The sequence below is a fragment of the Oncorhynchus mykiss genome, chromosome 32 (assembly GCF_013265735.2).
Source record: "Oncorhynchus mykiss isolate Arlee chromosome 32, USDA_OmykA_1.1, whole genome shotgun sequence".
Taxonomy (NCBI): domain Eukaryota; kingdom Metazoa; phylum Chordata; class Actinopteri; order Salmoniformes; family Salmonidae; genus Oncorhynchus; species Oncorhynchus mykiss.
This window is the reverse complement of record NC_050572.1, coordinates 16,351,427-16,365,590: the sequence shown is the minus strand read 5'-3', so window position 1 is coordinate 16,365,590 and position 14,164 is coordinate 16,351,427. Positions and strand designations below refer to the sequence as shown.

At 43.1% G+C, this 14,164-nt stretch overlaps 1 protein-coding gene across 10 annotated transcripts in view; it reads left to right on the top strand.

Annotated features, from left to right (window-relative positions):
• The window catches only part of LOC110488015 (cytoplasmic dynein 1 intermediate chain 1), a 111,631-nt gene extending 97,695 nt beyond the window's left edge, over nucleotides 1–13,936 (top strand). For all 10 annotated transcript variants that reach the window (XM_036970943.1, XM_036970939.1, XM_036970941.1 and 7 more), the window contains 3 exons: nucleotides 51–191; nucleotides 4,003–4,128; nucleotides 12,877–13,936. In XM_036970943.1, coding sequence (XP_036826838.1) covers nucleotides 51–191; nucleotides 4,003–4,128; nucleotides 12,877–12,987 — 378 coding nt within the window. In that variant the 3' untranslated portion in view covers nucleotides 12,988–13,936. The remainder of the gene's footprint in view (nucleotides 1–50; nucleotides 192–4,002; nucleotides 4,129–12,876) is intronic.
• Nucleotides 13,937–14,164: the final 228 nt, after the last annotated feature.

The window sequence follows — 14,164 nt, the reverse complement described above, 5'->3', positions numbered from 1 at the left end:
CGGGAGAAACTATTCCGACTCACTAACCTATCTCTCTCTGTGTGTTTCAGCACAATAAACCCCTCTACTCCTTTGAGGACAACGCTGACTACGTCTATGATGTCATGTGGTCCCCTGTGCACCCAGCTCTGTTTGCCGCCGTGGACGGGATGGGCCGTCTTGATCTGTGGAACCTCAACAATGACACAGAGGTGACTGTGTGTGTGTGTGTGTGTGTGTGTTTGGGTGTGTTAGACAGAAAGAGAGAAACATGTCTCATGCTCTGTCACTGTATTGTTCTGGCATGTCCTCGTGTGTGTGTGTGTGTGTGGTGTGTGTGTGTGTGTGTGTGCTTGTTTTGTGTGTGTATCTGTATGTATGTCTGTGTGTGTGTGCTTGATTGTGTGTGTGATTTTGGTCTGTGTGTGTGTGTGCGCTTGTGTGTGTGTGTGTGTGCGCGCTTGTGTGCGCTTGTGTGTGTGTGTGTGTGTGTGCGCGCTTGTATGCGCCTGTGTTTGTGTGTGCACGTGTGTGTGTTCTTGTTTGTGTGTGTGTATTCGTGTGTGTGTGTGTGTGTGTGTATGTGTGTGTGTGTGTGTGTGTGTGTGTATGGGGGTGCTTGTTTGTATGTGTGTATTCGTCTGTGTTTCTGTGTGTGTGTTTGTCCCCAGAGCCTCTCATGTTGGAGTGGAGCCAAACCACACAGCCACCAGCAGTCCCAGCAGCCCTCTCTGTGTGGGCGTTCCCTTCCCCACAAGTTCTCCCTAAATCAGATCGGTGACATCTCCTCACTCCGCTCCCATCAAACGCCCCATCAACGCTCCCACAACCAACCCATAACACTCCCATCTCCAAACCCCTCAAACCTTGGCTTCCACAACCGATCCCTCCCACCAAACGCCCCTAACCATCCCCTAGCGGTCCCTTCTCCAAACCCCTCCACCTAGGTTCCCTCAACCAATCCCTCAAACCAAATTCCCCATCAACGCTCCCATAATCATCCCCTAACGCTCCCTTCTCCTCCCCTCCCCACTCAACCATGTCACACCAGTACCCAAACACTCCCACAACCATCATCTAACACTCCTACAACTATCCCATAATGCTCTCCTCCACTCCAACCATGTCCAAACCCTGTCCCAGCAGCCCACAGACCACTAGTTTTCAGTCCCATGCAGAAGCTAGAAATACATCTTTCAGATCTAAACATTAGTTTGATAGTCGACCCTGGATTTGTCACTTGACCCTGGATGGCTTCTTTCATGGTTACATCCCAAATGGCACCCTATTCCCTAAACACTGAGTGTACAAACACTATGTATTTCCGTGACATAGACTGACCAGGTGAATCCAGGTGAACGATATGGTCCTTTATTGATGTTACTTGTTAAATCCACTTCAATCATTGTAGATGAAGGGGAGGAGACGGGTTGAATAAGGATTTTTAAGCCTTGAGACAATTGAGAAATTGTGTCAAGAACTGCAACACTGCTGGGTTTTTCATGCTCAACAGTGTGTATAAAGAATAGTCCACCACCCAAAGGACATCCAGCCAACTTGACACAACTGTGGGAAGCATTGGAGTCAACTTTGGCCAGCATCCCTGTGGAACGCTTTCGACACCTTAGAGTCCCTGGCCTGACTAATTGAGGCTGTTCTGGGGGCAAAGGGGGGTGCAACTCAATATTAAGAAGGTGTTCCTAATGTTTAGTACACTATAATGCACTACTTTTAATGCCCATAGTGAGAAGAGAGCCATTTGGGGCACAGCCATAGTAATTGATCACAAATAAAAAAGATGTTATTTATGGCATGTGTTGTCAGGGTAAAGGTATGCTAGGTTACAGAGAAAGCTACTCCACCCCTAACCTCTTGGTGCCAGTATGCTGCTTTTCTAGATAGCCCAGTCCTTGGTCTTTGCCCCGCCTTGTTGGGCAAGTCTTCAATCACTATGTAGCATTGTTGAATACACCCACAGTCTGACATCTAGGCTACCACACCCATAGCTAGAAAGGGAACGTGCCTGATCAGAAAACCAATGTTGCATTTCAAAATTGGTTAAAATTAGGTTAGGTTTAGGGGGTTACGGTTAGGGTTAAGGTGAGGTTAAGTTTTAGAATTTGGCTAGTCGGTATGTCAATGGGATGCTGGTCACAAATTGATTCACAGCCTTAGTCTCTCCCAGGTAGGAGGACTCCCTCTAGTACAGTCCTGTCACAACAAACTAAACCATCTTAAGGTGGAATAATCAAAACACCGCCCTTCTCCCCCAGAGGCATTGGCCCTCTGTCTATGTTGAGTTACCGAGGGGCGAGGAGGGGGGCACGGAGGTCTCCCTTTCATGGCTCAGGTCAAAGTAGAGATGAAAGGGGCAACCACTCCCTCTTTTCGGCATTTCCACGGATACCGTGTCCACAGACCCTCCTCTCTAATTATAAATCTGGTCTCTCGCTCCTTATCTCCACCATTCCTCTCTCGCATTTTTAACCTCTGACCCAGCTCTTTGATAGAAGCTGTGACATTTGGGCCTTGCACTTTTGGAACTATACCATTGCTTCCATTTGCTTCAGTCAAACACAGCCAGCTAAAGATTTCCAAAACTGGCCTCCAGGGTGGCGCAGTGGTCTAGGGCACTGCATCACAGCGCTAGCTGTGCCACCAGAGACTCTGGGTTCCGAGCCCGTACGGTAACAATTGGATACCACAAAAAGGGGGTACATTTTTTTTTTTTTTTATTAAAAAAAGATTTCCTAAACTATTTCAACTCAACTCTAATGAACAGAGACCCTTTATTCCATCCTCTAACAAGGACAGGTAACTGGGGAGCAGAGAGATTGAGCTGTACATGTTCCTTCCTTCAGTCCTTCAGCAACAGCAGGCTCTTCAGTGTAGTTTGAAGGAACACTTCGTTAAGGATGGATTGATGAGAAACATTTGGAGACACACACACTCTCTCTTTCTCTCTCTCTCACACACACACACACACACACACACACACACACACACACAGACTCACTCTCACTCCCTATTTCTCTCTCTCTCTCACACACACACACACACACATACACAGACACACATACAATCTGAGATAGTTCACATTGTTGCTAATGGCAACAGCCCTCCATTGTTATGTACATATTAAAAAACACGCAGCCATCATAACGACATTAGCCTAGTGGTGGAGGGCGGCCTGGTTCTCATTTCCCCTTCACAAACACACAGCCAATTTAAGCAGCGAGTCTGGTGGAAGCTTCCAGTCAGTCTAATAGCAGCCAGTCTGTGGTTAGCCCTGCTCTAGCGCGGGGAAGCTGTCGTATTAGCCGACGTGATGCCGAGGCTTCTGTCTCCAACGACGACATGTGTCATAAACTAATCCTGTCTGTCATATGCAATAGTGCTTCAGCAGGCCCTGATAGCATACATAATCATATATAGACTGGTCCCAGATCTGATTCTGCTTTAGCCAACCCATTTGGCTGGACTGCAATAGCTAATGCACAAACTGATCTGGGATTGGGCAATTACTCTGGGCCTGCGCCCCAAATGGAACCCTATGCCCTACACATGGAATCCCAAATGGAACCCTATGGCCCATGCCAAAAGTAGCGCCCTATGTAAGGAATAGGATGCCATTTGGGATCATCTGTGTTGATTAGTCCTGAGCAGCCTATGGCCCACAGGCTGTGGTGGGTATTGCTTTAATGGGCTTTATGAAGATTTATGTGGCTCATTAAAAGTTTCATATTGTTATTTCACATGGAGCTGAAGCAGACGTAGGTTTACTGGATGAAGACCCCAGTCTGGCTGTGAGAATGTACCATTCTGCTGGTGGCAGTGTCATTATACTGTTACAGCTATGAGTGAAACCTGAAATTGTAGTGCTTTCCTTGCCGCTGTCGCCTTCACTTGCTCTCTGGCAGTTCAGGCTGTACCTTTATGAATAAGTATGTTTGTATAACTGTAATGTACTTTGTGGATCAAACTGGATGGATGGATTGACTGGTGTAACCGTGTGAGCCGCAGGTCCCCACAGCCAGTGTGACCATCGAGGGAGCCTCCGCCCTAAACAGGGTGCGCTGGGGGTCGGCGGGCAAGGAGGTTGCCGTGGGTGACTCAGAGGGCCGTTTGTGGATCTACGACGCAGGAGAGGTATGATATGAACACTATGACTGAGTCTCAAATGGCCCACTACATCTGACCAGAGCCCTATAGGGTGCATTGTGTAGGGATCAGGGTGCCAACACAAAGTAGGCCCACATTACTTCACAAAACTCTTTTTGCCTTTCTTGATCAGCATTGTCTACATCAGAGTGAGTTAGCAGAACACATGTTTTTTTGTGAATGTTAACACCGGTACTACATAAGAAACTTTTAAGAGTATCGTTAGATAAACACTGTTTACATTTGAGTAAGCAAAACTTTTGTTTTCTAGGGAATGTTACAGTAATACTGTATAAAAAAACTCACGAGAATATGACTATGGGTTAGGTGGTATGTAATATTAAGCATAGAGGAAAAATGTGTTGTCATATAAGTTAGTTTGTTATGTACTATTAACCCCAGAGAAAAACATCAACAATTTAGTTTTATCTCTACGGTATTAACATTCTGAGAATCCAGTTGTTTGGTGAATTTCTCTGTGACCTGTCACAATGGACAGAGCTACGCCACTGAGTTACATGTACACTTACAAAAAAACACATGAACAAATCACATGAATGTATTGACTTTATTTACATCTTCACATCAGACACGTGCTTTTCGGACACCTGTGAAGTGTCACCTGTGAAGTGTCATGTGAAATGTTTCATGTTTTTTCCCCTCGTTTTGAATTTTTTTTCACTTCATTTTTTTTTCTTCCCTCAAGTTTCTTTTTTGCGTTTCTTTTTCACCACTTCCAGCTTCATCTGGTCTCCCATCCAGGGACCGATCAGGACCGACCCAGTAGGATGCAGGGTGCTACAGTATGTTGCTGGATTGAGTGTGCCAAAACATGGACCTGGAAAAAAGGCAGCCAAAGTATAGGCCAGGGTAACAACCAAAGTATAGGCCAGGGTAACAACCAAAGTATAGGCCAGGGTAACAACCAAAGTACAGTGCATTGCGAAAGTATTCGGCCCCCTTGAACTTTGCGACCTTTTGCCACATTTCAGGCTTCAAACATAAAGATATAAAACTGTATTTTTTTGTGAAGAATCAACAACAAGTGGGACACAATCATGAAGTGGAACGACATTTATTGGATATTTCAAACTTTTTTAACAAATCAAAAACTGAAAAATTGGGCGTGCAAAATTATTCAGCCCCTTTACTTTCAGTGCAGCAAACTCTCTCCAGAAGTTCAGTGAGGATCTCTGAATGATCCAATGTTGACCTAAATGACTAATGATGATAAATACAATCCACCTGTGTGTAATCAAGTCTCCGTATAAATGCACCTGCACTGTGATAGTCTCAGAGGTCCGTTAAAAGCGCAGAGAGCATCATGAAGAACAAGGAACACACCAGGCAGGTCCGAGATACTGTTGTGAAGAAGTTTAAAGCCGGATTTGGATACAAAAATATTTCCCAAGTTTTAAACATCCCAAGGAGCACTGTGCAAGCGATAATATTGAAATGGAAGGAGTATCAGACTTTCAGCTCATACAAGGAGAAGACTGATCAGAGATGCAGCCAAGAGGCCCATGATCACTCTGGATGAACTGCAGAGATCTACAGCTGAGGTGGGAGACTCTGTCCATAGGACAACAATCAGTTGTATATTGCACAAATATGGCCTTTATGGAAGAGTGGCAAGAAGAAAGCCATTTCTTAAAGATATCCATAAAAAGTGTCGTTTAAAGTTTGCCACAAGCCACCTGGGAGACACACCAAACATGTGGAAGAAGGTGCTCTGGTCAGATGAAACCAAAATTGAACTTTTTGGCAACAATGCAAAACGTTATGTTTGGCGTAAAAGCAACACAGCTCATCACTCTGAACACACCATCCCCACTGTCAAACATGGTGGTGGCAGCATCATGGTTTGGGCCTGCTTTTCTTCAGCAGGGACAGGGAAGATGGTTCAAATTGATGGGAAGATGGATGGAGCCAAATACAGGACCATTCTGGAAGAAAACCTGATGGAGTCTGCAAAAGACCTGAGACTGGGACGGAGATTTGTCTTCCAACAAGACAATGATCCAAAACATAAAGCAAAATCTACAATGGAATGGTTCAAAAATAAACATATCCAGGTGTTAGAATGGCCAAGTCAAAGTCCAGACCTGAATCCAATCGAGAATCTGTGGAAAGAACTGAAAACTGCTGTTCACAAATGCTCTCCATCCAACCTCACTGAGCTCGAGCTGTTTTGCAAGGAGGAATGGGAAAAAATGTCAGTCTCTCGATGTGCAAAACTGATAGAGACATACCCCAAACGACTTACAGCTGTAATCGCAGCAAAAGGTGGCGCTACAAAGTATTAACTTAAGGGGGCTGAATAATTTTGCACGCCCAATTTTTCAGTTTTTGATTTGTTAAAAAAGTTTGAAATATCCAATAAATGTCGTTCCACTTCATGATTGTGTCCCACTTGTTGTTGATTCTTCACAAAAAAATACAGTTTTATATCTTTATGTTTGAAGCCTGAAATGTGGCAAAAGGTCGCAAAGTTCAAGGGGGCCGAATACTTTCGCAAGGCACTGTATAGGCCAGGGTAACAACCAAAGTATAGGCCAGGGTAACAACCAAAGAGAGGGATAATTGCAGGAACGAGGGAGGCGTTTTATTTAATCACGCTGTCATACATTTTTTTTAAACTTTTTTGCATCCATTTACAATTCATTTGTTCTCGCATTTTGAAATTATTTCCTTGCAATATTTTGTTTTGCTATCAATACTTATGGGTTCATATTTTGCTTTCAATGTCATTATTTTTGTTTGCAATACTAAGAATTTTGTTCTCGACTTCAGAAGTTTTGCTTGATATTAAGGGCACAAAAATAACTCTTTGCAACATAGGGTTTGGCAGGTAGCCTAGTGGTTAGAGTGTTGGGCCAGTAACCAAAAGGTTTCTGGATCAAATCCCTGAGCTGAAAAGGTAAAAATCGGTCATTTTGCTTCCGAACAAGGCCGTTAACCTACTGGTTGGCTGTCATTGTAAATAGATTTTTTTCTTAACTGACTTGCCTGGTTAAATATATAACAACACTATTACTCTATTAAAGGTGTTTAAAGCAATACATTAATTGCACTATAACGGTGACAAACGGGGCCTACGTAAAGCTGTCGCAACAGCAGTCCCGACATCTTATCACCTGACTATCAGCTGAACCTTGTCTGGCAGCGAAGCAGTTCATTCAGCCTCATTTACTGCCTTTAAAAAAAACATAGCTGATATGGCTGACTAGCTTAAACAAATGTGATTTCTACTGACAATTGAGATGTACAAAATATGGCATAAGGGGACGACAAGCAGATTAGAGGCAATCCGTAATTTTGATTAATACATTAATGAGAGAGCTAGGACGGACGAAGTCAATATAACTGTTTGTTCAGAAATGTACAGCGACAAAATTCAGAACATGGGCCGTTCTTACAGTGTTTTCCCTGTACACCAAGTCAGGAACGTAGGATAAATAAAGGGGGCATATAAGCAGACAATGAAAGCTCTTACAATATTACATGATTCCATTTCTCAAAAACAGGTTATAGGCTACATGTGAACCACCAAGTCAGAACAATAGGAGAAATTAAGAGGTGAAAATAGACCAAATTATTAGGGTGAGGCTCACTACACAACATACACTTAGTATTACTTTCTTAGCTACAGTATACATATCTCAATTTTGTCATCAAAGTCTGCCATTCTCTGGATTTATGGTGCTTTCAAGACATCTGGGAACTCGAAGGAAAAAAAGGTTGAATCATGACGACGTCAGTGATCTTCAGGTCGTAGCTCTAAAAAGAGGCCCGAGTTCCAGATTTACAATTCCGAGTTGGATGAAAGTTCAAAACTTATTTACCCAGTCATACCTCATTTTTCCAGAGTTCCCAGTTGTCTTGAACTCACTAAAGTCAGATTTTGCAGTACCGAGTTAAGTTGTTTTGAGCGCTGCACAAATCATGCTTCATTGACAGCATGGCCAATGTTGAATGTTTATAATTTTAAACTAGGAAAAGAGACCCTTAATCTTAGACTTGGTACCACACAGCCACTCCACTGAATATCAGGCTAGTGATTTATTTGCAAGGTTTGCAGTTAGCTACAGATTCCTTCCAAACCACTCATTGTTGAATTTGTGATTTCCAACTTCTTGTGTAATGTTTATTTTCAATGGCCAATCAGCATTGATACGTTTTATCTATAATTTCTCTTCATTATTTCTCTTCATATGACAAGGATTAAAAAGGATTCGCCAGTAGATTGTCAACTTGATTCATGGTGATGACTGCTAAATTTTGAAAGTATGATGTAGATATAACGTGATTTGATGTGATTTTATCTGTGGCCAAAGACCTTGAGCCTTCTTGGATGGGCACTTCTAATGTAACTCTATGGCAGCACCCAAGGGGCTAGAATTTTCAAGGTCTGTGACCTAGTGTCCCCATGAGTGACAGAACACAGAGCCAATCACGGTGCAACGTTCCGTATTTTCTGCCGGCTTGCCCCACCACCACAGAAAGCACTGAGCTATGCTGAAACACCTGCATTTTGGAGCTGCCTTGATCAAGAAAACAAAAAAGAGACCATGTTTGTATGCAGCTTAATTAACTCAATTATATATATATATATATTGTTTGCAAACTGATATGTGACACGTATTAATGCCAAAATAACATTTATTTTTTATTATTGCAAAAAATGTGGGTCTCAAAACTCGCTGAATGACAGGTCGCCACTGAGGGTAGTGTAATAAGTCATATAAGCCGTTCTTCAGGCACATTTCCTTTAAACTCCATTGAGGGCCTGGTGTGTGGTTCAACCATTTCTTTATGGACCTTGATTTTTACACGGGGGCATTGTCATGCTGAAACAGGAAAGGGCCTTCCCCAAACTGTTACCACAAAGTTGGAAGCACAGAATCGTCTACAATGTATGCTGTAGCATTAAGATATCCCTTCACTGGCCTCCTGAGTGGCGCAGTGGTCTAAGGTGCCACTAGAGATGTGCCACTAGAGATCCTGGTTTGAGTCCAGGCTCTGTCGCAGCCGGCCGTGACCGGGAGATCCATGAGAGGCACACAATTGGTCCAGTGTCGTCCTGATTAGGGAAGGTTTTGCCCAGGGATGTTCTTGTCCCATATAAACATATAAATAAAAATTTTAAAAAGATTTCCCTTCACTGGAACTAAGGGCCCTAGTCCGAACCATGAAAAACAGCCCTAGACCATTATTCCTCCTCCACCAAACTTTACAGATGGCATTGAGCCAGGTAGCGTTCTCCTGGCATCCGCCAAACCCAGATTCGTCCGTCAGACTGCCAGAAGGTGAAGCATGATTCATCACTCCAGAGAACGGGTTTCTACTGCTCCAGAGTCCAATGGCGGTGAGCTTTACTTACACCACTCCAGCCGATGCTTGGCATTGCGCATGGTGATCTTAGTCTTGTGTGAGGCTGCTCGGCCAAGGAAACCCATTTCATGAAGCTCCCGACGAACAGTTATTTTGCTGACGTTGCTTCCAGAGTCAGTTTGGAACTCAGTAGTGAGTGTTGCAACCGAGGACAGATGATTTTTACGTGCTTCAGCACTGAGGCAGTCCCGTTCTGTGAGCTTGTGTGGCCTACCACTTCGCGGCTGAGCCTTTGTTGCTCCTAGACGTTTCCACGTAACAATATCAGCACTTACAGTTGACCACGGGACCTCTATATTTATTTTTATTGAACCTTTATTTAACTAAGTCGGTTAAGAACAAATTCTTATTTACCATGACAACCTACCAAAAGGCCAAAGGCCTCCTGCGGGGACTGGGGATTACTAATAAAATTGAAATATAGGACGAAACACAGATCACGATAGGAGAGACACCATAATGAAGTAGTTCATTATCCTGAATTATATTTTCAGAGAATACAAATAAATGTATCTGGTGTGTGAGATGGTACAGTGATATGGAATGAATATGTGGATAGTTTCTTGTTACTGGCTTTTTGTGTTCTCAGAGGTTTTATAGTTCATGTTGCTTGACCTCGTTAAGTGCTCTGTAAATACTTTCATTGGCTTTCCCTGTAACCTATAATTGATTGTAATTCCCATAAAAGCGTTACCCTGTGTGCCAGCCGGTTTCTGCTTTTGCCAACTCAACTTGTTTTCGTCTTGCCAAATGACGGAGATAGCGCCATTGAATAGATCAGCTTTAATATTGCAGATAGAGTGTGGCTTCTATCAATGTAATTATTTGCATAATTTCCAATCCCCAAATATCTTCTGGGGGGATATATATACTGTAACAAGAGTGTGCAAAGCTGTCAGCAAGGCAAAGGGTGGCTACTTTGAAGAATCTCAAATCAAATATATTTACATTTGTTTAACACTTTTCTGGTTATTACAATGTAGAAAATAGTACAAATCAAGAAAAACCTTGAATGAGTAGGTGTGTCCAAACTTTTGACTGGTACTGTATATGTATGTTGTTTTATCATTAGTGTTTACAGGGCCCTCTTGTAAAATAGATGTTTAATCTCAATGTGACTCCCTGTTTAAATAAAGGTTAAATAAAATCAAAAATAAATAAAATACAGTGCGTTTGGAAAGTTTTCAGACCCCTTCCCTTTTCCACAATTTGTAATGTTACAGCTTTATTTTAAAAATGGATTAAATCCAAAAAAGCTAAAACACGGTTTTAGAAATGTTTTCAAATGTATTTTAAAAAATACATTAAGTATTCAGACCATTTGCTATGATTGAACATGATTTGGAAATGCACACACCTGTCTATATAAGATCCCACAGGTGACAGTGCATGTCAGACAAAACCCAAGCCATGAGGTCCGAGGAATTTGAACTCCGAGACAGGATTGTGACGAGGCACAGATCTGGGGAAGGGTACCAAAACATTTCCGCAGCATTGAAGGTCCCCAAGAACACAGTGGCCTCCATCATTGTTAAATGGAAGAAGTTTGGAACCACCAAGACTCTTCCTAGAGCGGGCCGCCTGACCAAACTGAGCAATCAGGGGAGAAGGGCCTTGGTCAGGGACTCCAAGAACACAATGGTCACTCTGACAGAGCTCCAGAGTTCCTCTGTGGAAATGGGAGAACATTCCAGAAGAACAACCATCTCTGCAGCACTCCACCAATCAGGCCTTTATGGTAGAGAGGCCAGACGGAAGCCACTCCTCAGTAAAAGGCACATGACAGCTTTAGGTGTTTTTTGGAGTTCACCAAAAGACACCTAAAGGACTCTCAGACCGTGAGAAACAAGATTCTCTCGTCTGATGAAACCAAGATCGAACTCTTTGGCCTGAATGCATCACGTCTGGAGGAAACCTGCCACCATCCCTATGGTGAAGCATGGTGGTGGCAGCATCATGCTGTGAGGATGGTTTTCAATGGCAGGGACTGGGAGACCAGTCAGGATTGAGGGAAAGAAGAATGAAGCAAAGTACAGAGAGATCCTTGATAGAAACCTGCTCCAGAGTGCTTAGGACCTCAGACTGGGGGCGAAGTTTCACCTTCCAACACGGCAACAACCCTAAGCACACAGCCAAGACAACGCAGGAGTGGTTTTGGGACAAGTCTCTGAATATCCTTGAGTTGCCCAGCCAGAGCCCGGACTTGAACCCAATCGAACATCTCTGGAAAGACCTGAAATAGCTGTTTAGTGACGCTCCCCATCCAACCTGACAAAGCTTGAGAGGATCTGCAGAGAAGAATGGGAGAAACTCCCCAAATACAGGTGTGCCAAGCTTGTAGCGTCATACCCAAGAAGACTCGAGGCTGTAATCAATGCCAAAGGTGCTTCAACAAAGTAGAGTCAGAAAACTTTTGTAAATGTGATATTTCCAGGTTTTTTTAAACTAAATTTGCAAACATTTATAAAATCCTGTTTTTGCTTCGTCGTTACGGGGTGTGTAGATTGGCGAGGGAAAAAAAACAATTGAATCCATTTTAGAATAAGGCTGTAACGTAACAAAATGTTGAAAAAGTCAAAGGGTTTTAATACTTTCCGAATGCACTATCCATACTATATACATTTTACGGACACATTATATTTTACATTAGTTATCTATTTTTTTTTTGTTAAAAGTAGCGCACCAAATAGGGAGTTGGGTGCCATTTAGGAGGCACCCTAAGTGTATTGATGATGATTTCCCTGAGGAGGATCCCTGGTGTGCTTTAACAGTTCTGAGGGTTTAAAATGGCCGCTGTCCCCTCCCACCTCCTTATTGCTGGTTAATTATAGCCTGCAAAGTGGTAACCGTAGTGACAGCCTGGGTGGCAGCCACGGCAACCAACCAACCAAGTAGCCTTTCCCATTTGACTTTCAAAGCAGTGCTTCACAATGACTGGTTAGTGGAGGTCACAGTCATACAAAACCTGTAAGGAATGAAACAACGCTCTAAGTGGTTTTCGCATGTACATTTCACTGACCATTGACTAGATTAGCTCGAAACTTCAAGTAAACGCTACAATTGTATTTCTTCTAGGGTCCTCGATTCCTCAGGGACTTTTGGTAATGTGAAATGTAAATGTAGTGGACAGTATACAAGGAGACCACAGATTTAGACCATGAACAGAATCATACATATACTGGACTGTATTTGCTCATGAGGCTGATAAATCAGCCAATCGGATCCTGACAAAGACTCAGTTATTGGTCAAAACCTAATCTATTGTATAGAAAAATACCATTGGGGATATCTATCAGTGTGAAGGTGGATATATTTAGTTTTTGTCTCTGTGGTTCCTCCTAGCTGGCAGTGCCCCACAGTGAGGACTGGGCACGTTTCGCCTGTACCCTGATGGAGATCAAAGCCAACCGGGCCGACGGCGAGGAGGAAGGGCCTGTGGAACTGACGCCATAGGATTGAACGAATCACTGCAGGATCCAATGGGATCACCGAGCATCGCCAAGCACACTGGGCGGGTCACTAGGCGATCCAGCCCATCAGAAGGCTTTGTTCTCACACCTTTATGACATGATTTCACACACCTGTCAAAGCAGCAGCATGTGTTTCTAGACCCCGCCCCCCGCCGTCTCTCTGTGACAGCTACGGGTCGTGTTCTCCTGTTCAGCCCTTGCTGACACATGCCAGATCTTACAACACTTGGATAGGCATTTTACCTATCAGCTAACCACATCATATGTTATAGTAATCTGGTGCCCGACTGCAGTCAATGAAGTGGCAAGCAACCACTGGTTGATGCATGCAACGTCTGAGCAGGGGAACTCAACCACTATTCCAGCAGTGTGTTCAGGCTACAACGTGCTTTCTCTCTACTGTATTAACATCACTGTTTTTGTGTTCATTTATGTTAATATATGTTAGTCGTATAAGCACCTCGGGCCTCTTTGTAATTTACTATATGAATTATTTATTGATTCACTTACTGTATGTGGTCAGTTGTCTTACAGTGCTCAGAACCTAAGCGAATCCCATATCCAATCATAGGTCTTACTACAGCTGTGAAACTAGCAGTGAGAACAGTTCGACAGGGCCTATAGGTCTCTATGCTGTCACGTTAAAGAAGTCTCATGTTCACAGTGCTTTTGTTGTGCTTTTCTCAGTATCCAACCCCCTGCGTGCATGCAACACATTTATAGGTTCTTACAGCTTCATAGATATGTTCTAATATGTTGTGGATGTCTGTAAGTGCTTTATGTCAATGTTATAGGGCTCTAATGTGAGGATTATTGCACTGTCCATGGCTACAGGCCTAAAAAACCAATTCTAGTTTAGCACTTTGTTTGAGTGTGTGCCCGCTGTTTATCATGATATATCTGCCAATAAATCATGGCTGAAGTACTGTTAACTTGTTTACTTGTTGTTGATGTTGAACTACATAGTGTCACAAGTTGGATGTTTGTCTGTTATGATTCTCTCTTACCAGGCGTCAAGCTTTTCTCTGAATTGTCGCACCACAACATACCCCCTTGTAAAAGAAGGCACAAACACTTTGTTTACTAACGTTAGACGTTTCTCTTTCATTTTATTAGTACATATACACTGAGTGTACAAAACATTGACAGACTGAGCAGGT